Source organism: Aquarana catesbeiana, linkage group LG07 (assembly GCF_042186555.1).
Source record: "Aquarana catesbeiana isolate 2022-GZ linkage group LG07, ASM4218655v1, whole genome shotgun sequence".
In the NCBI taxonomy this organism is placed as follows: Eukaryota; Metazoa; Chordata; class Amphibia; order Anura; family Ranidae; genus Aquarana; species Aquarana catesbeiana.
This window is the reverse complement of record NC_133330.1, coordinates 30,989,040-31,012,232: the sequence shown is the minus strand read 5'-3', so window position 1 is coordinate 31,012,232 and position 23,193 is coordinate 30,989,040. Positions and strand designations below refer to the sequence as shown.

Here is a 23,193-nt window from a genome sequence, read left to right as displayed (position 1 = left end):
CACCGCACTGGGGACACATGTCTGGGGGGGGTGGCACCGCACTGGGGACACATGTCTGGGGGGGGGTGGCACCGCACTGGGGACACATGTCTGGGGGGGGGGGGTGGCACCGCACTGGGGACACATGTCTGGGGGGGGTGGCACCGCACTGGGGACACATGTCTGGGGGGGGGTGGCACCGCACTGGGGACACATGTCTGGGGGGGGGGGGTGGCACCGCACTGGGGACACATGTCTGGGGGGTTGGGTGGCACCGCACTGGGGACACATGTCTGGGGGGTTGGGTGGCACCGCACTGGGGACACATGTCTGGGGGGTTGGGTGGCACCGCACTGGGGACACATGTCTGGGGGGTTGGGTGGCACCGCACTGGGGACACATGTCTGGGGGGTTGGGTGGCACCGCACTGGGGACACATGTCTGGGGGGTTGGGTGGCACCGCACTGGGGACACATGTCTGGGGGGTTGGGTGGCACCGCACTGGGGACACATGTCTGGGGGGTTGGGTGGCACCGCACTGGGGACACATGTCTGGGGGGTTGGGTGGCACCGCACTGGGGACACATGTCTGGGGGGTTGGGTGGCACCGCACTGGGGACACATGTCTGGGGGGTTGGGTGGCACCGCACTGGGGACACATGTCTGGGGGGTTGGGTGGCACCGCACTGGGGACACATGTCTGGGGGGTTGGGTGGCACCGCACTGGGGACACATGTCTGGGGGGTTGGGTGGCACCGCACTGGGGACACATGTCTGGGGGGTTGGGTGGCACCGCACTGGGGACACATGTCTGGGGGGTTGGGTGGCACCGCACTGGGGACACATGTCTGGGGGGTTGGGTGGCACCGCACTGGGGACACATGTCTGGGGGGTTGGGTGGCACCGCACTGGGGACACATGTCTGGGGGGTTGGGTGGCACCGCACTGGGGACACATGTCTGGGGGGTTGGGTGGCACCGCACTGGGGACACATGTCTGGGGGGTTGGGTGGCACCGCACTGGGGACACATGTCTGGGGGGTTGGGTGGCACCGCACTGGGGACACATGTCTGGGGGGTTGGGTGGCACCGCACTGGGGACACATGTCTGGGGGGTTGGGTGGCACCGCACTGGGGACACATGTCTGGGGGGTTGGGTGGCACCGCACTGGGGACACATGTCTGGGGGGTTGGGTGGCACCGCACTGGGGACACATGTCTGGGGGGTTGGGTGGCACCGCACTGGGGACACATGTCTGGGGGGTTGGGTGGCACCGCACTGGGGACACATGTCTGGGGGGTTGGGTGGCACCGCACTGGGGACACATGTCTGGGGGGTTGGGTGGCACCGCACTGGGGACACATGTCTGGGGGGTTGGGTGGCACCGCACTGGGGACACATGTCTGGGGGGTTGGGTGGCACCGCACTGGGGACACATGTCTGGGGGGTTGGGTGGCACCGCACTGGGGACACATGTCTGGGGGGTTGGGTGGCACCGCACTGGGGACACATGTCCTGGGGGGTTGGGTGGCACCGCACTGGGGACACATGTCCTGGGGGGTTGGGTGGCACCGCACTGGGGACACATGTCCTGGGGGGTTGGGTGGCACCGCACTGGGGACACATGTCCTGGGGGGTTGGGTGGCACCGCACTGGGGACACATGTCCTGGGGGGTTGGGTGGCACCGCACTGGGGACACATGTCCTGGGGGGTTGGGTGGCACCGCACTGGGGACACATGTCCTGGGGGGTTGGGTGGCACCGCACTGGGGACACATGTCCTGGGGGGTTGGGTGGCACCGCACTGGGGACACATGTCCTGGGGGGTTGGGTGGCACCGCACTGGGGACACATGTCCTGGGGGGTTGGGTGGCACCGCACTGGGGACACATGTCCTGGGGGGTTGGGTGGCACCGCACTGGGGACACATGTCCTGGGGGGTTGGGTGGCACCGCACTGGGGACACATGTCCGGGGGAGGGGGGTGGCACCGCACTGGGGACACATGTCCGGGGGGGTGGGGGGGTGACATCCCTGGAGTACACACTATGGGGGAGGGGGTGTTCACGGGCACCACACCTCGTTTGGGCAATTACTGGGGTTCCTGTAGGCTGGTAATGAGCGTACTTCCTGGGGGGGGGTTTTGGGGGGCAATTACCAGGACTGACCATACAGGAACCTTCTTGGTGGGTATTTGCTGTGCTTTGCCCTTATGTTTGCACAGGAGGCTCTCTGGGGCCATCACAGGGCTCATACCCCCCCCCCCCCCCCCAGATAATAACCTGCATGGAAGGGTCATGGGGTTTTCTGGGGACGACACTATTCCAGGATAATGGTAGAACCTTCTACCGGACTGGGGAAAAGAGGGGACCTGCTGGGATAATGGCTGCGCTCTGACATTGGGTCACATGGGATTGTAATAGTCGGGTGACTCCGGGTTGGGGTGTCCTTTTATGTAATGCTACCAGACTACATCCCCCATAATGCTCTGCTCTCTGGGACATGGTGTCCATATCAGGTCACGGTGATCCGTGAGTTCCTCTCCTGGCCGCCATCCAGAGTGTTATCGGAGGCAGGCGGTGACATAAAATCCCCGGTGGCGCGGTCTGCAGTGACACCTTCTGCCCCCGATATTGACGTCTGCCTCTCTTCCCGACCTTCTCAGTTTTCTGTGACTTTATTTCTCATTTGTTTTTGTTTTGTTGTTGTTGTCTGCAGATACCTTGTGGAGCAGAGAGACGTGGAACTAAATGTCCGAGACAAGTGGGACAGTACTCCCTTGTAGGTGCCTCCTTTATATTGGACGTTTTTGTACAGCATGCTCACAGTGAAAAGTAGAGGTGCAACGAATGGGAATGTTGATGCTGAAAATTCAGGATGTACTTGTCCGAAACCGGAAATGACAGTTTAAAAAAAAAAAAAAAAAACAGTATCTCACAAAAGTCAGTACACCCCTCACATTGTTGTAAATATTTTCTTCTATCTTTTCATGTGACAACACTGAAGAAATGACACTTTGCTACAATGTAAAGTAGTGAGTGTACAGCTTGTATAACAGTGTAAATTTGCTGTCCACTCAAAATAACTCAACACACAGCCATTAATGTCTAAACCGCTGGCAACAAAAGTGAGTACACCCCTAAGTGAAAATGTCAAAATTAGGCCCAATTAGCCATTTTCCCTCCCCGGTGTCATGTGACTCGTTAGTATTACAAGGTCTCAGGTGTAAATGGGGAGCAGGTGTGTTAAATTTGGTGTTATCGCTCTCACTCCCTCATACTGGTCACTGGAAGTTCAACATGGCACCTCATGGCAAAGAACTCTCTGAGGATCTGAAAAAAAGAATTTTTGCTCTACATAGAGATGGCCTAGGCTATAAGAAGATTGCCAAGACCCTGAAACTGAGCTGCAGCATGGTGGCCAAGACCATACAGCAGTTTAACAGGACAGGTTCCACTCAGAACAGGCCTCGCCACCAAAGAAGTTGAGTGCACGTGCTCAGCATCATATCCAGAGGTTGTCTTTGGGATATAGACGTATGAGTGCTGCCAGCATTGCTGCAAATCCAATCATGCCTCCACCTCTAGGAGTCATGCCTGTGAGTGTCAGGGTCTTGCAATGTCTCATGGGACTTGTAGTTTCACCACAGCTGGAGGACCGAGGTGGCCTACCCCTGGCTCAGACCATACGCCGCACACTGCATCAAATTAGTCTGCATGGCTGTCATCCCAGAAGGAAGCCTCTTCTAAAGATGGTGCACAAGAAAGCCCGCAAACAGTTTGCTGAAGACAAGCAGACTAAGGACATGGATTACTGGAACTGTGGTCTGATGAGACCAAGATAAACATATTTGGTTCAGATGGTGTCAAGCATGTGTGGCAGCAACCAGGTGAGGAGTACAAAGACAAGTGTGTCTTGCCTGCAGTCAAGCATGGTGGTGGGAGTGTCATGGTCTGGGGCTGCATGAGTGCTGCCGGCACTGGGGAGCTACAGTTCATTGAGGGAACCATGAATGCCAACATGTACTGTGACATACTGAAGCAGAGCATGATCCCCTCCCTTCAGAGACTGGGCCGCAGGGCAGTATTCCAACATAACAACCCCAAACACACCTCCAAGATGACCACTGCCTTGCTAAAGAAGCTGAGGGTAAAGGTGATGGACTGGCCAAGCATGTCTCCAGACCTAAACCCTATTGAGCATCTGTGGGGCATCCTCAAATGGGAGGAGGAGGAGGAGCGCAAGGTCTCCAACATCCACCAGCTCTGTGATGTCGTCATGGAGGAGTAGAAGAGGACTCCAGTGGCAACCTGTGAAGCTCTGGTGAACTCCATGCCCAAGAGGGTTAAGGCAGTGCTGGAAAATAATGGTGGTCACACAAAATATTGACACTTTGGGGCCCAATTTGGACATTTTCAGTTAGGAGTGTACTCACTTTTGTTGCCAGCGGTTTAGACATTAACCACCTCAATACTGTGCACTTACACCCCCTTCCCGCCCAGGCCATTTTTCAGCACTGTCACACTTTGAATGACAATTGCGCGGTCATGCTACACTGTAACCACGTGAAATGTTTATCATTTTCTTCACGCAAATAGAGCTTTCTTTTGGTGGTATTTAATCACTTCTGGGTTTTTTATTTTGTCCTAAATTTTGTAAATAAGTAATTTTTCTCCTTCACTGATGGGCTGCACTGATGAGGGGGTGTATCGTCACATAAGGTGACCCATCACATTTGGCTACCCACTGGAGTGCACATGCACTTGCCACCTGCCCAGCCGTCATTTGACGATGGGCGGGTGGCAAGTGGTTATTGGCTGTGTGTTGAGTTATTTTGAGGGGACAGCAAATTTACACTGTTATACAAGCTGTACACTCACTACTTTACATTGTAGCAAAGTGTCATTTCTTCAGTGTTGTCACATGAAAAGATAGAAGAAAATATTTACAGAAATGTGAGGGGTGTACTCACTTTTGTGAGATACTGTGTGTGTGTGTGTACACACACACGTGTTTAGGCTTTGGTTAGGCGCCGGTGACTGTGTCGGGAGCGCGCATCAAGCGCACTCTCGGCACAGCAATTCACGCAAATATGCGGCCCCTTGGTGCTAAGGACCAGGCGCCTAGATGCTGCATACTTGCGTATGTCCGGAGCCAAGGGGTTAAAGTCTATGTTTTCACACTGGTCTGTTGCACTTCCGTTGTGGTAAAAATCTTGCTCGCTGCATTTTTTGACGGTTAAAAAAAGTGCACGAAGAACACCCCTCCCCGCACCATGTTATGTTTTTGATGCGGTTTTTGAGTCGCATGACCTACGAAAAACGCACCATAAGCACTGTGAAATCGCGTGCCTTTTCTGCACCATTATTTGCACCTTTTTCCTCTATTGGAAAAAATGCCAAAAACACCTATTTCGCCCAATATGTTTCGGCCTCTGAAATTTCAGTGCATCTCTAGTGAAAAATAAACCTTCCCCCCAACCCGAGTACAAAAAAAAATAAAAGTGCAAGCTCCACTTACCCTCTCCATGCTGAAGCGCTGCTTTCCAAATCCCTCCATGGTCCACCACCGGGGGTCCTCTTGAGGCTGTAAGCGCAGCCAGTTGCTTACACTCCCCTCTAGGGGGCGCCACCATTGTGCAATCTGGGATGACAGTTCTCCAGAGCTGAGTGGAGGGGGTACCTATCATTAGGTGTGCGATGCTCAGTCCGAGAGGAATGCCCATCGGTGCCGGACAAAGGGGACCATCCTGTGACGTCACCAGACCGTCTTGGATAATGCTGTATGGGGCAAAAAGGGGCGGGACATCCCACATGCCTGAAGTTTCACTTTAACATTTAGTCTAAAATTTAGTTTAAAATGGGGAAATTTGGCCATTCATGTTACATGGATGGAGAAGGTAACTGTGGGTGGAGATCTTCCTATCAAGAGAACCTGTCACTTCTCCCAAAAAAAAAAAAAAAAAAAAATCAGATGCCTTTTTATGGTTTGTCCCAAAATTGAGCCCCTCTCATTGACTTGCTTTTGTTTTCCCTTGTGTTTCAGATATTACGCTTGTCTTTGTGGACATGAGGAACTGGTTCGGTACCTTTTAGCCAATGGTAAGCCACATAACCTCCTCCTTTTAGAAGAGTCAAAACATTAAAGCTGAACTCCAGCCTTGCCTTCTGTTATATAGGCTTCTTTCCTGGACTGAAATGGCTTACTCTGCTTTTGCTGCACACTGTGAGCTTCTCACATTGTGCATTAGAAGTTACAGTGCCAGCCTCATTTCCCAGCGGGGGGACGTCCACTATCGTGTAGCTTTTTCCTTCCTAGCGCCTGCCTCTTTCCGTCATCAGATTATAGTTCAACCATGGAGGCTCAGTATTTCTTGTGCGTGGTCTGCATGCAAATACAGCCTGCCTAGGAACACCCACTCCTCCAGATTGACCCCCACCTGTTTAGATATTTGCATGATGATGAAGGGAATAAAAGCAGAATAAATATAAACTTTGATAAATCCACCCCACTTGTGACTTGCATCCCCTCGTCCCCCGTCCCCCCCCCCCCCTCTAATCGATCGCCGGCAGGATAACGATTACACACTTGGTTGCCTTCAGTGAATCAGAGCTGACTGAGCCTTGGTTCATAATAGATCCTGAGCAAATTAGCTGTGGATTCCACACCACATCAAAATCGCAACCTGTTCATGCAAACCGAATGCAGAGTGTAAATTAATAACGCCCTGAAATCGGTTTGTTAAACGCAGTGCAATTTGCAGATCAAATTACTCATGCGGGACTTTTTTTTTTTTTTTTTTTTTTTTTTTTTTTTTTTTTTTTAGTCCGCACCAAAATCTGATTTCTGGTGCGGACAAAAAAAAGGGTCCTGCGTGAGTTTTGTGCAAATGCAGTGCGATTTTTTTTTTTTTTTTTTTTTTTTTTTTTTAATACAAATCCATGGCTCAAATTGCACCACATTTCACACAGGAATGTGCTGCGATTGCTGTGTGAATTAAATGTGGTGTCCCGCATCGGTGTGAACCCCGGCTGATAGAAATGTTAAAGTCCACCGGATGTGCTATGTAGTAAAGTATCTCTAATGTGATACATAGAAATCCTGCGGAGCTCCATATAACTCCACTTTTGTTGAGAACGAATCCTCCCTCCGGGTCATACTTCATGTGACAGTTCAGAAGAGTTGTCACCTCTCTGGTTTGAACTGGTTTTCATAATTGCTGGTCCAGTTCTGTACTTACTATGCAGAGTGTCTGGTTTGGTTACTCTGCATAGCATATCACCCCCCCCCCCTCCCCCCCCGCACTGCTCCTCTACTGGAATCGCAGGATTGACCGTCAGTTTGATAGCTGCTAGGTAAAAGCGATCCGGGTGGCTTTACAGGTGCTCAATCGCTTTTACAGGCACCCTCCGCCGCAGCCCGCCACCCCCGCAGTGGTTCCTGGACTCTCCTGTTACTCCGGGGAGCTGGAACCACGGTAAGCGATCAGGATGGCTTCCCATGGGGGGGGGGGATTATCCATTCCCCGATATCCTCTGTGATGAATGAACCCGAAAGTGTCCAATTTCATCACTTCTGGTTTTAGAGCGGTCATTCTCTGGTTGTTACAGCCAAGGATGCAGCTAATCAAGCACGATCTGTGTTTGATCAGCCGCTTTGGAGGGGGCGGAGACACACTGGTGGTCTAACAGACTCCTAATGTCTCCATAAAGAGAACCCGTCACCTGCCTAAAGCTATCACTTGGGGCTAAGGGGCTTGTTCATCCCCTTGTGCTAGCAATAAGGTTAAAGTGGTTGTAAATCTCAGACATGAAAAATGAACAAAGCATATCCCTCTATAACAGGGATATGCAATTAGCGGACCTCCAACTGTTGCAGAACTACAAGTTCCGTGAGGCATAGCAAGACTCTGACAGCCACACGCCTGACACCCAGAGAAAGAGGCATGATGGGACTTGTAGTTCTTCAACAGCTGGAGGTCCACTAATTGCATATCCCTGCTCTATAGTTTGTACTTGTCTCAATCCAGAGCACTAAGTGTCGTTTCTGTCTGCTGCCTCCTTCCTCTGCTATCAGCATGAATCACTTCTGACAAGTTTTCCTGCCACCAAGAGAAAAAAGGTGACGGGAGGAAGCTCCACCATACAGCCTGTGATTGACAGCCTCAGCTCTGTTTCTGTGTGAAGGGGGTGTTTCCTTGGCGTCCAATTGGCTCTCGGAGTTCTCACTGAACTCTGCAGTGTGTAACTTCAACTCTCCGCCCCCTTTTTTGTGACCGCTCAGACAAGCTTTAGAAATTCAGCGTGAGGCTAGTCACTACACTCGGTATGACCCCTTTCACACTGAGGCAGTTTTCAGGCATAAAAACTAAAAATAGCGCATGAAAAATGTCTCTCCTGCCTCCCAGTGTGAAAAAAAGTCCTGCAAGCAGCGTCTTTGGGGCGGTTTGGGAGTGCTTTATACATCGCTTCTACACCGCCCCTGCCCATTGGAATGAATGGGAAGCGCTTCTGAAGTGCCAAAAAAGAACACTTCTGAAGCGCCGCAACACGGGTGATTTTAAACCCTTCTTCGGCCGTTAGCGGGGGTTAAAAGTGCCCCTCTAGCGGCCGAAAAGCGCAGCTTAAACAGCGGTAAATCGCCGCTAAAACTAGCAGCTCTTTACTGTTAATGGATCCGCCGTCCCAGTATGAAAGCGGCCTATATGTAAGGGTTTACAACCACTTTAAATGGAGGGGGGGGGGAGAAAGAGTACATTTGGCGCTGGTACACACCAGGAATCGCACAGTAACTTTACTTACTGTGCGATTTTTCTCCCTTCGCCTTTCAGGACAGCACCTTGGAGAGAGCGTAGCTCCACCTCTTAGACAGGAAACACTGCGTGACAACGCCCCTTTAAAAAGCAGCTGCTTCCACCATGCCATCAGTTTTAGTGTTTCCTCCGCCATGGTGGAAGCACTGCTTGGGGAACCAGAGGGGCTGCGCTCTCTCCAAGGAGAGGGTTTTGGCAGGACCTCCACGTTTGGGTACTCAGACCAACCCAGCTCCTTCCCTTACGTGAGGAGGGTGCTCCGGTGTCCTTTCCTTCTCCGGCTCACAGGAGTAATGGTCTGCCGGAAGTTTTCCACCCGGGGTGTTCGGGGGGCCGCGGTTGTGCTCAGTAAGAGCGTCCATGCCAGGCCTCTGCATGGCGGCGCCGAATCCCGGACAGCAGGTGATGTCAGTTCCGGTGGGCGGATACTTCCGGCGGGGCGTAGCAGCGATTGGTTCCTGCTGCTGGAACGCAGGAGGAAGGGGCGGGTCCTCTGGCCGGGACTTCCTTTTGTTTGGCACATGGAGCCTAGTACACAGTGCAGCAGCTGCGGATTGCACTATGGAGACAGCGGAATCGTCAGCAGCAATGGCGGATGCAGGCGCCCAGGTTCCCGGCCAGGCCCAGGTAGGAGAGGTGCGGTGGCACCTCTTTCCTTTTATATCACTGGGTGTTTTATCTTTGATGTGGTTATTCAAAACCTGCTGCTGTCTGCTATGGGGTAACAGTTTCCATTAGCAGTTCAGCAAAGGAGTGAGACTCTGGGCACTTAGGGTGTTGGCTGGAGGTACTACTTTTCTCTGAAGCCTTAGTTCTAAAGGACCTGGGTTTTTTCTTGTTTCTCTGTTTCAGAAAGCTACTGCCAAATCAGAGAGAACAGGGAGAAAGTGCCCCTCATGCAAAAATCCTTTAAGGGACTCTTGGCCCAAACCACTGTGCAAATCCTGCATTGTGGATTTAGTAAAAGAAGAATCCTCACAAGAGTGCAAAGAGCTCTTATCTTCTGTGAGGAAGGAGTTAGCAGAGGCCCTAGGGACAGTGCGTTCCCTTGTAAAGCACGGCCAGGGTTCCAGCCAAGAGCAGAGTTCTCACTCCAGTTTCCCTCAGTCCACTTCCAGACAGGTGGAAAGTGAGCCGGAGGAGGAAAGGGAAAGCATTCCACCCTCAACCATTGATTCTGAGGAGGAGGAGGTGGAAGAAGAGTCAAGATCATCTAGATATAAGCTGTCACTTGAGGAGGTGGATGAATTACTCAAGGCAATTTATACTACCCTGGAGATCCAGGAAGAAAAGGCTCAGCTGTCTGTGCATGATAAGATGTACCTGGGGCTGGAGGAAATTAAACACAGGGTGTTCCCTGTGCATAAAGTGTTAACAGACACTATTAAAAAGGAATGGAAGAACCCAGAGAGAGGACAGTTTTTTTCTAAAACCCTCAAAAGGAGGTTTCCTTTTGAGGAGAATGAGGAACTATTGTGGAATAAAAAACCAAAAATAGACGCTGCCTTTTCTCAAGTATCTAGGAAGACTGATTTAGCTTTTGAGGACATGGGTATTCTCAAAGATGCTATGGATAAGAGGGCAGATGGGCTACTGAAGAAAGCCTGGGACTCATCTCTAGCTAATCTTAAGCCAGCAATGGCGGCTACGGTTGTGGCTAGGAATCTGGAGTGCTGGTTAGAGCAACTTAAAAATCATGTTGTGGCAGGTACCTCCAGAAAGGACTTATTGGAGTCCTTCCCTACCCTGCTTAAGGCAGTAAAATATATGGCAGATGCCTCTGCAGAATCTATCAGGATGTCAGCCAGGTCCTCTGCGCTTGTTAACTCAGCAAGAAGAGCACTCTGGCTAAAGACCTGGTCAGGGGATTCAGCTTCTAAAGTAAAACTGTGCGGAATTCCCTTTTCAGGAGACCTGATGTTTGGGCCAGAACTAGAGACTGTCCTTGACAGGACAGCAGACAAGAAGAAAGCTTTCCCACAGAAGAAGAAAACGGTACAGCAGAGGAAAAATTTTCGTCCTTTTCGACAAACCGATAAGGAAAAGGACCACACACAGAAGAGACCCTGGTCTTCTCAGAGAGGAAGAGGTAGAGGTGGGGTACTCTTTAGAACCCCAGAACAAACCCCTAAAAAACAATGACCATCTAGTAGGGGGGAGACTACAGGACTTCTTACCAATCTGGGAAAAAACAACAAAGAGTCCTTTTGTTCTGGGGTTAATCAAAAAGGGTTATCAATTGGAATTCTCACAAAGCCCCCCAAGTCGGTTTTACATCACAAACCTGCCAAAGGATCGGGAAAAGGCTCTGGCCATGAAGTCTCTGTTACAGGAACTGATGCAACAGAAGGTCATTTCCCAGGTTCCGAAAGATCAAGAGGGGAAGGGGTTTTACTCCCACATTTTTATGGTCAAAAAGCCATCAGGAAAGTTCCGCCTGATTCTCAATTTAAAGGTTCTAAATCGATCCATAAAATACAAAAAATTCAGGATGGATACGATTTTCTCAGTAAGGAATTTGCTAACCCCCAAATGTCATATGGCTTCCATCGATTTGAGAGATGCCTATCTCCATATACCAATAGCGCCCCCATCACAAAGGTTCCTGCGTCTTACAGTCAATCTGGGGGGAGGGGAGATTTGGCACCTGCAGTTTCGGGCTCTGCCTTTCGGTCTTTCCTCTTCTCCCAGGGTATTCACAAAAGTGATGGCGGAATCTTTGGAGCCCCTGAGACTGAAGGGGATTTCAATAGTACCCTATTTGGACGATCTGCTACTGTTTGCAGACTCAAGGGGTCAAGTAGAGGTCAACCTACAGACAGTTCAAACACATTTAAGAGGTTTGGGATGGCTTCTCAATCTTCAGAAGTCAAACTTAATTCCATCTCAAAGGGTAAGGTTTCTGGGGTACGAAATAGACTCGATAGAACAGAAAATTTTTCTACCCCAGGAGAAAATAGAGAAGATGCAGTTGACCCTGATAACACTTCAATCCAACGCAGAGATCTCTGTAAGACAAGCCATGTCTGCTCTGGGTCTGTTGACAGCAGCAATTCCTTCGGTACAGTGGGCCAGATTGCATTCCCGTCCTCTGCAATCGGATATCCTGATGAATTGGTCATACCAGGAACCTCTGGAGAAGAAATTCAACTTGGGGGCAAGAGCAAAAAGGTCTCTCTGGTGGTGGAGGAACCTAGGAAACGTTTCAAAAGGGCTTCCTTGGGTCTTTCCGGTAACCAGAAGGCTGACTACAGATGCCAGCGCCTGGGGATGGGGAGCTCACCTGGAAGAAAAAACGGTTCAGGGAGTTTGGACCAAACCAGAAGCAAGAAGATCTTCAAATTGGAGAGAGTTAAAGGCTGTTCACTTAAGCCTCCTCTCCCTCCAGGAATTTCTAGTGAATCAACATGTCCAAATATTGTCAGACAATATGACGACAGTATTATATTTAACAAAGCAAGGGGGCACAAAAAGCAAAACCCTAATGGGTCTAGCGCATCAGATCCTAAGATGGGCAGAGAACAATGTGGCCTCTCTATCAGCAGTCCACCTAAAGGGGACGGAAAACACCTTAGCAGATCTCCTCAGCAGGAAAGAAATAAGGGAAGCAGAGTGGTCTCTCAATCAGGAATTATTCGAAAAGATTTCCAAGAGTTGGGGTCATCCCCAAGTGGACCTCTTTGCAAAAGAGGAAAATGCAAAAATACCAGTCTTCTTCTCTCTTCAGAGACAGGATCAAGCTCTCGGAGTAGATGCGTTAGCTCACAAATGGGACTTCCATCTGTCCTACGCTTTTCCCCCGTTCCAACTGATACCAAAGGTGTTAGCCAAATTCAGATTGGAGTCCACGGAGCTAATATTAATAGCTCCTTATTGGCCAAAAAGACCCTGGTTTTCAACCTTGATGAACCTCTCAGTGAAACCTGCTTGGAGATTACCAATCAGGACAGACCTGTTGAGTCAGGGCCGAATTCTCCATCCAGATCCAGCTTACCTCAAACTAACAGCTTGGTTTCTGAAGAACAAATCTTAAGACGAAAGGGTTTATCAGAGAGGCTTATTTCTACCCTTCTTGCAAGTAGAAAAAAAAGTGACGAGAGACATTTACTTTAAAGTCTGGAAGATCTATAATTCTTGGTGTTCCAGTAAAAACTTTGATTTTCGTACCACATTTTCAGTTTTGGAATTTCTTCAAGAGGGATTGGAGAAGGGGTTAGCAGCAAGTACGCTCAAGACGCAGGTAGCTGCTTTATCAGTTTTTTTGGAAAGAACCCTGTCAGGGGAACCTTTAATAATCAGATTTTTTAGGGCAATGGCAAAAGTAAAGCCTAGACCTGTTGTTAGTTTTCCCAAATGGGATTTATCTTTAGTTCTTCAGGGTCTAACTATGGCACCGTTTGAACCCATAGAAGAAGCATCATTACGTTTCTTGACGTTAAAGACTATTTTATTGGTAGCAGTAACTTCCGCACGTAGAATTAGTGAGTTACAAGCCCTTTCAATTAAAGAGCCCTTCATGAGATGTCTACAGGATAGGGTAGTCTTAAGGACGGATCCAGCATTTCTACCAAAGGTGGCTTCAGTTTTTCACCGTACACAGGAAATCATTCTCCCTACTTTTTGTCCTTTACCTTCGGGAGCAGGAGAAGAAGCTTTCCATACCCTTGATGTCAGGAGGTGCCTGCTTAAATATCTGGAAAGAACAAAGGAAATCAGAAAGTCATCCTCACTCTTTGTTTTAATGGAAGGTACTCACAAAGGAGGTAAAGCTTCCAAAAGCACCCTTGGAAGATGGTTAAAGCAGGCCATCAAAGAGGCATACATATCTTTGGGTCTGGAACCTCCGGAAGGGGTATTACCTCATTCTACTCGAGCAGTGGCGGCATCATGGGCAGAAAGGGCTGGGGCATCTCCTGAGCAAATCTGCAAGGCTGCCACATGGTCCAGTTTTTCGACCTTCATAAGGCACTACCGCTTGGATCTACTATCAGCCTCGGACCAATCATTTGGTAGGAAGGTTTTGCAGGCAGTAGTCCCACCCTGAAGTAAGTTTCTCGGTTATCCTCTCCAAGGTGCTGTCCTGAAAGGCGAAGGGAGAAAACCTTAGTTAGACTTACCGGTGACGGTATTTCTACGAGCCTTTCAGGACAGCAGCCTACTTCCCTCCCTTGGTTATCATATGTAAAGTATAATTATAGGACCTGGTAATTGTCTGATTATATTTTCCAGCATGTCGGAGGATTTCTCGGTAACAACTGATGGCATGGTGGAAGCAGCTGCTTTTTAAAGGGGCGTTGTCACGCAGGTGGAGCTACGCTCTCTCCAAGGTGCTGTCCTGAAAGGCTCGTAGAAATACCGTCACCGGTAAGTCTAACTAAGGTTTTTTTTTTTTTTTTTTTTTTTTTTGCAGTGCATTTTCATCCCATTAATTTGAATGGGCTGAAATCGCACTGCACCAAAAGGAGCATGGAACACAGGTTTCCCCCCACACATTCTAGTATGAATAGGCCGTTAACCCCTTCCTGCCCTCGCTATAGCTTAATGACAGCTACAGGGCGGGCTTTACTTTGTCGGGAGGGCGTCTATTGACATCACGTTGCCCGCATGCCCCATGCGGTGTGCTCTGATCGCTGAGTCATTCGATCGGGGTAAAGGGCCAATCATAGAGGCTCTTTACCACGTGATCAGCTGTGTCCAATGACAGCTGATTATGGATGTCAACACAAGCCGTTTAGAGAAGAAGAGAGGCCGTAACCGGCTTTTGTTAAAGGGACAGTGGCACTGATAATCAGTGCCGCCTCATCAGTGAAGGCGAAAAATTACCTGTTTTGCAAATGTTATAATAAATGTTTGTTTGTGGGTTTTTTTTTTTTTTTTTGGTCTTTTTTCGTTCAGCAAAAAATGAAAAACCCCAGTGGTGATCAAATACCACCAAAAGAAAGCTCTATTTGTGGGAAGAAAAAAAAATTATAAAAATGTCATCTGGGTACAGCGTTGCATGACTGCGCAATTCTCATTCAAATTGCGACTGCATTGAAAGCTGAAAATTTGCCTGGGCAGGAAGAGGGTGAAAGCTGACTTTTTTAAATATTAGGACACTTACCTGTCCAGGGTTCCCTAAGACGTCGGCACCCCAGCCGATTTTTGGATCGTCTCTCGGGTGCTGCCACCGCCATTCCTGGTTAAGGGAAACCAGCAGTGAAGCCTTTCGGCTTAATCGGTTCCCTACCGCGCATGCACGAAGCACGCTGCGCTTTCTAATTGGCTCGGCAGCGGAGGAAGGAGGGGGACCAAATGTGGCACCGGAGGGGGGAGAAGACATAAGCGGAAGTTCCGCTTTAAAATAAAATGTAAAAAAAAACAATCTTGGTGTTTTTGAATACTTTTAAGTGCAGAGGAGGGATTTAGTGTCTTTTGCTGCCAAAAGGAGCAACAGTGTAAAAAATAATAAAATAAAATGACCCTCCCCCATGTGCTTGTGCGCAAAGGCAAACCCATGTGTCAATCCCCAACGCATGCAAACAGCGATCGTCCCACACGTATTATCACCGCAAACATTCACTCATGGGCAATAATTCTAGCACTAGACTTCCTCTGTAAATCTAATGTGGTAATCTGTAAAAGCTTTAAAGCATCACCTCTGCATAGTTTGTTGCCGCTGCACAGGCATGCGAAATTCTAAAGCGTTTTATGTTTGCTATCTATCTGCTTGGTGTAACATCTTTTTATATTTTACAAAATTGGGTTATGTATTTTGTTTTTTTGTTTGTTTTTTTTGTTTTTTTCCCACCCAAAAAAGGCATTTAAAAAAACTCTGCACAAATACCTTGTGACATAAAAAATTGCAAAACCCACCAATCTATTCTCTGGGTTCTCTGCTTTAAAAAATATATATACTGTTTGGGGATTCTAAGTAATTTTCTAGCAAAAAAAGAAACAAAAAAACTGATGGTTACATCTAAACAAATAGTGATAGTAAAAGGTTAAAATTTATCACGTTGCATATGTATAACCTGGAGATGTATCCTTTTGATCTGCACATGTCTGTTCAGGCACACCTGTTTTAAATAGAACTAACTTTCACGCTGGGGCGGGGAGCGGCAGTAAAGTGCTGCTATTGTTAGCGGCGCTTTACCGTCGGTATTCGGCCGCTAACGGGGTGGTTTTCCCCCCTGCTAGCGGCCGAGAAAGGGTTAATAAACACCGCAAAGCGCCTCTGCAGAGGCGCTTTGCTGGCGGTAAAGCGGCATAGCCGCGGTGTCCCATTGATTTCAATGGGCAGGAGCGGTATACACACCGCTCCATCACCTCTCCAAATATGCTGCTAGCAGGACTTTTTTTTTACTGTCCTGCTAGCGCACCGCTCCAGTGTGAAAGCCCTTGGGGCTTTCACATTGGAGTAAAAGCAGCGTCACTTGCAGGTCGGTTTGCAGGCACCTGCAAACCGCCCCAGTGTGAAAGGGGCCTATAGGCAAAAAGTTTTTTATTTCTCATTTTGGATAGAGTAAAACTTTGTACATTCGGTGAGTGAATGTTGTCCATATGTACTGCAACATTTTGCTTGCCTTGACCACTTGCCGACCAGGCTTTTTCTGCCACTTTTTGTTTACAAGTAAAAATCATCTGTATTTTTTGCTAGAAAATTACTTGGTATATATATATTATAAATATTATTACACAGTGGGGAGGGAAAGTATTCAGACCCCCTTAAATTTTTCACTCTTTGTTATATCGCAGCCATTTGCTAAAATCATTTAAGTTCATTTTTTTTTCCTAATTAATGTACACACAGCACCCCATATTGACAGAAAAACACCGAATTGTTGACTTTTTTGCAGATTTATTACAAAAGAAAACTGAAATATCACATGGTCCTAAGTATTCAGACCCTTTGCTGTGACACTCATATATATATATATATATATTTAACTCAGGTGCTGTCCATTTCTTCTGATCATCCTTGAGATGGTTCTACACCTTCATTTGAGTCCAGCTGTGTTTGATTATACTGATTGGACTTGATTAGGAAAGCCACAAACCTGTCTATATAAGGCCTTACAGCTCACAGTGCATGTCAGAGCAAATGAAAATCATGAGGTCAAAGGAACTGCCTGAAGAGCTCAGAGACAGAATTGTGGCAAGGCACAGATCTAGCCAAGGTTACCAAATTTCTGCTGCACTTAAAGTGGAGTTCCACACAAAAATGGAACTTCCGCTTTTCGGAACCCTCCCCTCCTCTGGTGTCACATTTGGCACCTTTCAGGGGGAAGGGGGTGCAGATACCTGTCTAAGACAGGTATTTGCACCCACTTCCGGCATAGACTCCCACGGGAGTCTATGCCTCTTCCTGTCCCTCCGCGCTGGGAAACACACAGGTCCCAGGATAGCGGGGACCAGTTACGACGCGCAGCGCGACTCGCGCATGCGCAGTAGGGAACCGGGAAGTGAAGCCGCAGCGCTTCACTTCCTGATTCCCTCACCTAGGATGGTGGCGGCAGCTGCCGACATCGCTGGACCCTGGGACAGGTAAGTGGCCATTTATTAAAAGTCAGCAGCTGCAGTATTTGTGGCTGCTGGCTTTTAATATTTTTTTTATAGGTGGACTCCCTCTTTAAGGTTCCTAAGAGCACAGTGGCCTCCATAATTCTTAAATGTAAAACGTTTGGGACGACCAGAACCCTTCCTAGAGCTGGCCGCCTGGCTAAACTGAGCTATCGGGGGAGAAGAGCCTTGGTGAGAGAGGTAAAGAAGAACCCAAAGATCACTGTGGCTGAGCTCCAGAGATGCAGTCGGGAGATGGGAGAAAGTTGTAGAAAGTCAATCATCACTGCAGCCCTCCACCAGTCGGGGCTTTATGGCAGAGTGGCCCAACGGAAGCCTCTCCTCAGTGCAAGACACAGTGGCCTAACTAGAAACCTCAGGGCCCTGGTGCAAGAAATCATGAATTGTCAACAATTCTGTGTTTTTCTGTCAATATGGGGTGCTGTGTGTACATCAATGAGGAAAAAAAATGAACTTAAATGATTTTAGCAAATGGCTGCAATATAACAAAGAGTGAAAAATTTAAGGGGGTCTGAATACTTTCTGTCCCCACTTCAAAGTATTCAGATATCCAAAAACGGCGATTCTGAATACTGTCGTTTTTAAAAAATTGGCGCCATTGGCAGCCGAGTAAACCGGAAGGGACGTCACTTCCGTGTTTTTTACATAGGAGACTGGAATGAAGCCGTTTCCGGCTTTGTTCCAGTCTCACTCTAGCCGGCGGAAGTGCCGGATCGTGGATCGGGTCTTCCGTTGGGACGGGAGGCCCGGGAAGAGTGGCGGGAGTGAGGGATGTCCCCTCCCGCTCCTTTAGGATAACAGCCGAGCGTCTTTTTTAGCCACACCGGTTGTTATCCCTAAAGGGCCGACCGCCCGCTCTAAAAAAGGGTACCGGGGTGATGCCTGCAGCTGCAGACTTCATTCCAGTATAACCCCTTAAAGCCAAGGCCGCATATGTGCGTATGATCGGTGCTAAGGGGTTAAACACCAAAAATAAATAAGATGGTTAGTGCTGCTACTTAAAAAAAACAATATAAAATAGGTTAACAACTAACAGTTAACAAAAATGTGTTAGAAAACATCTATTCATCAACCAACGTCCATATGAAAAGTTTTTTTCTCCTGTTTAAAAGAACGGACGGAAAACGGATGTAAACAAACGGTCCGTTTTGCATCGGTAGTGGATGTAAAAAAAAAAAAACGGATGATAGCCTGATGTAAACTGACCTGTTGTTTTTTTTCTTTGTGTCCTTTCACACTGGCGATCCGCCTGGTGGACTCCGCTGTGCTCAGTGGGGGATCGATCCGCTCACTGTGCAGACCTGTCAGAGCCCCGCTCTCCTCTAGGGGGAGATTGGATGAAAACGGACCGCCTGATCTGATCCGCCAGACAGATGGAAAATGGGGACACCATCCATCTAGATTTCACAGATCGGATAGCAGCGGGTGTCAGTGAACATGTCACCACTGACATCTGCCGATCAATGGAGCGCCCGATCAGGTCCACCTGAAAAACGGAGGTGGACCTGATCGGATAGCCCGTGTGAAAGGGGCCTTTGAAAAAAGGTGACTGAACTGATGAAACAAACAGAGCGCTTGTGTAAAAGGACCCTTAAACATTACAGTCACATATGTTCTGAAGTAGAATAATAACGTATCGAACCAGGCAGGACCTCAGTGATGCAGGTTTATTAACAGCTGGGAACATACAGGTTTATGTTCAAAGTTTTACAAGATGCAGGTCTTATTTATATGGTTTCTTACAATGCAAGCATATTAGGTACAACGTGATTGATTGCTAAGATCTACGTCAATGTAACTAACCATAAATCTGACACCTGTCATACAACCAGACAAACTTATTCATTCCCAGAATTCCTATATGTTTATTAAAGTTATTTATAACTGGTTTTGTCTATAGTTTTACCCATTAAAATATTTGTTTAGAGACCGTATGGCACCCAGTCATGTTAACTCAAACCCTCCTTGTCCTGATAAGACTACCAACCCAACGATAACAGATTTACGACTTTGGGAAAATGAACTTGCAATAACCCCACCTATATGTCTTATTGTTTTTTACTATACAATCCTATGTGTATGTATTCATATATTGGTTTCACAAAAAACTGTATTATTTACATAATGTATATATGCATATATACATACACAAAGCTAACTACTTTATTCAATATTGTCTAATTATCAATACATACATACATACATACATACATACATACTCGTCAGTGTTCTTCTTATTCAATGTATTTTAACAGTTTTAATGAGGGCACAGGCAGACCTTTGTGACCCTGTCAAACTAAATTTAAACTAAATAACTTTCCCATATTCCACATAATTATTTTAAAACCATCAGTATAGGGTGTTTTTATCACTTATTCTTGACAATTATTTATTATATTTTAAGGAATATTATCTTATCAGGCTGTAGTTCAATTGCTGTCAAAGTGTTTCTCTTCTTATTGGTGAACTTAAAAACTAAAAATTAACTATCCTAATATACTTCCACCCAGTAAACTTGTGACTGTGTTATAGAAAATTTCAGCATGAAGCAGAGAGGTCATCTAAAGTTGAACATTTAAAAATGAAGACTTTCTCTATATTTATGGAATAAAATAGTAGACATTAATAGAGATTAAAGGGGTTGTAAAGGTAAAAAATGTTTCACCTTAATGCATTCTATGCATTAAGGTGAAAAAACTTCCGACAATACCGCCGCCCCCAGCCCCCCCCCCCCGTTTTACTTACCTGACACCTCGAAAGTCATCCGCTCGCTCCCGACATCCATTTCGCCGCTCAGCCTGGCCGCTGATTGGCTACAGTGGATGGATTGAAAGCAGAGCAGCCATTGGGTTGTGCTGCTGTCAATCACATCCAATGACGCAGCGCGCCGGGGGGGCAGGGCTCGAGTGATACGGCGGCTGTATCACGGGAGCGTGCCCGCAAGAACTAACCACCATGCGAGGGAGCTTGCATTAAGGTGGTTAGTTCTTTCCGGGAGGAGCTGAAACAGCCGCCGAGGGACCCCAGATGAGCAGGTTCGGGGCCACTCTGTGCAAAACGAGCTGCACAGTGAAGGTAAGTATGACATGTTTGTTGTTGGTTTTTTTTTTTTTTTTTTTTAAATTACCTTTACAACCCCTTTTAAGAACTATTGCTTTACTATTGAATAATAATATTGATAAGACCACTACTATATAATAATAATATGAATAATAATTATATTATCAATAAAACATATTCAAATTTAATATGAATAACGTAAAATATATTGGTTAATATGAAATTCTACTACACTTCTCTTCGGCTGCCCGTCGGCTTCTCATCAGCTGCCCATCCAGTTTCGCATCAGTTTTTTTTACATCCGATACCAATGCAAAAACATACCATTTGTTTGTTTTACATCTGTTTTATATCTGTTTTATTTTTTAATGGAACAAAAATAGGGCCTTAATCCATTTAAAAAAATGAACGTTGACGGAAGCGGATCTAAATAAAGGATCATCTGTTTACATCCGCTTTTCCATAGAGATGCATTGATGTCTGTTTTTTTCCACCTGTCAATGCATGGATGAAAAACGGACAAAAGGAACGTCTGTGTGAAAGGTGCCTTATAATTCCGGCTTGTAGTGTGGTTGGACAGAAGGGATTGAGGGGAGACTGTCTGACCATGCTGCTTACCAACTGCCAGATGGGTTTATATATTTAATGGCTATGGCTTTTCAGGCCATATACAATTTTTTTTTTTTTTTTTTTTTTCTTCTCAGAAATATTCTAGTGTGAGTGTTTCCATTTTTTTCTTTTTTAATGTGAGCGTTTTGTTGTTTTGCAGGTGCCCGGTGTGAGGTGAACACATTTGATGGGGAGCGTTGTTTGTACGGTGCGCTGAGCGACACCATCCGCAGATTGCTAAAAGAATACAAGCGAATCACAGCAAAGTGTATGCAGAGAGATTATTATGATGACTTCTTACAGAGGTATGCAGAGCCTGGGACCAGCAATCTGAATATCCCAAGTAAAACCATAATTGTCACAAAACCTTTTTCCAGCACGCTTACCAGCCAGCCTGCAATAAAGACCAAATTGTCCAACAATCCATGTTAAAAGAAGGTTTAGTTTTCACACATTTGCACATATATATGTGGAAACCACAGTGCCCTACATCAAGGCTCCTCTGTGTACTGCAGTCCTAACTTTATAGTGTTGAGTTTCCAAGTTGGAGAACATATAGCAGTGGATAGATTAACCGCTTCAGCCCCGGAAAACTTGGCTGCTGAATGAGCAGAGCATTTTTTGCGATTCGGCACTGTCGCTTTAACTGACAATTGCACGGTTGTGCGACATTGCACCCAAACAAAATTGACGTCCTTTTTTTCCCCACAATTAGAGCTTTTATTTTTTAATGGAATTTTAATTTTAATTTGGGATTTTGGTATTTGATCATCTCTGCGTTTTTTTTTTTTTTTTTTTTTTTTTTTTTTTTTTTCGCTATAAACAAAAAAAGAGCGACCATTTTGAAAAAAACTAAATATTTTGTACTTTTTGCTATAATAAATATCCCCTCCTTAGCTTTTAAAAAAAAAAAAAAAAAAATTTTCTCAGTTTAGCCCGTTATAGCATCTACAAAATAGGGGATATATTTTATAGCTTTTTTTATTTAAATTTTTTTACTAGTAATTCCGACAATCTGCGACTGTGTTTACACACACAGATCCCAGTTCTCGCTGTGTCACGAGCGCCCGCCGGGCACTCGCATCGGCTCGGGGGGGCGAGCAGTGCGCGCCCCTAGTGGCCCCAGGGAGAAGCAATGTAAGGCAACGTCGTTTCGCCAAGCCGTGCCATTCTGCTGCTGTAGAACTGCGGCGGCTGGTCGGCAAGTGGTTAAGGACAGTTTGTTTGGAGGGAGCCCACGCCTCCCTAAAGGCGCAGGAACCCATTAGAAGCCCAGCAAAAGCACAATGGCAGCTAAAGGCATCCAATGTGTCCCCCCACCATATCCAGCAAACAAGCTAAACAAAAAGTTGGCATTCACCCTAATTTATAACTCGCCTTTGCAGTAAGGTGCACATGAAAGGGCAACGCAAATCGCTAACAAAATTTTCCAGCACTCTTACCAGCTAGCCTGCAAAAAAAATAAGTTGCCCCTATCTAATAATCCACGTAAAAACAGAGGGTTTAGTTGCACACATTTACAAATATACACTATATTGTCGAAATTATTGGGACGCCTGCCTTTACACGCACAGGAACTTTAAAGGCATCTCAGTCTTAGTCCGTAGGGTTCAATATTGAGTTGGCCCACCCTCTGCAGCTATAACAGCTTTAACTCTTCTGGGAAGGCCGTCCACAAGGTTTAGGAGTGTGTCTATGGGAATGTTTGACCATTCTTCCAGAAGTGCATTTGTGAGGTCAGGCACTGATGTTGGGCGAGAAGGCCTGGCTCTCAGTCTCCGCTCTAATTCATCACAAAGACATTCTGTTGGGTTGAGTTCAGGACTCTGTGCAGGCCAGTCGAGTTCCTCCACCCCAAACTCGCTCATCCATGTCTTTATGGACCTTGCTTTGTGCACTGGTTCAAATCATTTGGTGGAGGGGGGATTATGGTGTGGGGGTTGTTTTTCAGGGGTTGGGTTTGGCCCCTTAGTTCCAGTGAAGGGAACTCTTAATGCGTCAGCATACCAAGACATTTTGGACAATTTCATGTTCCCAACTTTGTGGGAACAGTTTGGGGATGGCCCCTTCCTGTTCCAACATGACTGCACACCAGTGCACAAAGTCCTGACCTCAACCCTATCGAACACCTTTGGGATGAATTAGAGTGGAGACTGCGAGACAGACCTTCTT

The 23,193-nt window shown here is 47.1% G+C and overlaps 1 protein-coding gene across 1 annotated transcript in view; it reads left to right on the top strand.

Moving 5' to 3' along the window:
• Positions 1-23,193, top strand: part of ABTB1 (ankyrin repeat and BTB domain containing 1) — a 71,747-nt gene that overhangs the window by 521 nt on the left and 48,033 nt on the right. Inside the window, exons 2-4 of the mRNA XM_073591907.1 lie at positions 2,697-2,759; positions 6,024-6,079; positions 21,182-21,326. Of these exons, the coding sequence (XP_073448008.1) occupies positions 2,697-2,759; positions 6,024-6,079; positions 21,182-21,326 (264 nt within the window). The remainder of the gene's footprint in view (positions 1-2,696; positions 2,760-6,023; positions 6,080-21,181; positions 21,327-23,193) is intronic.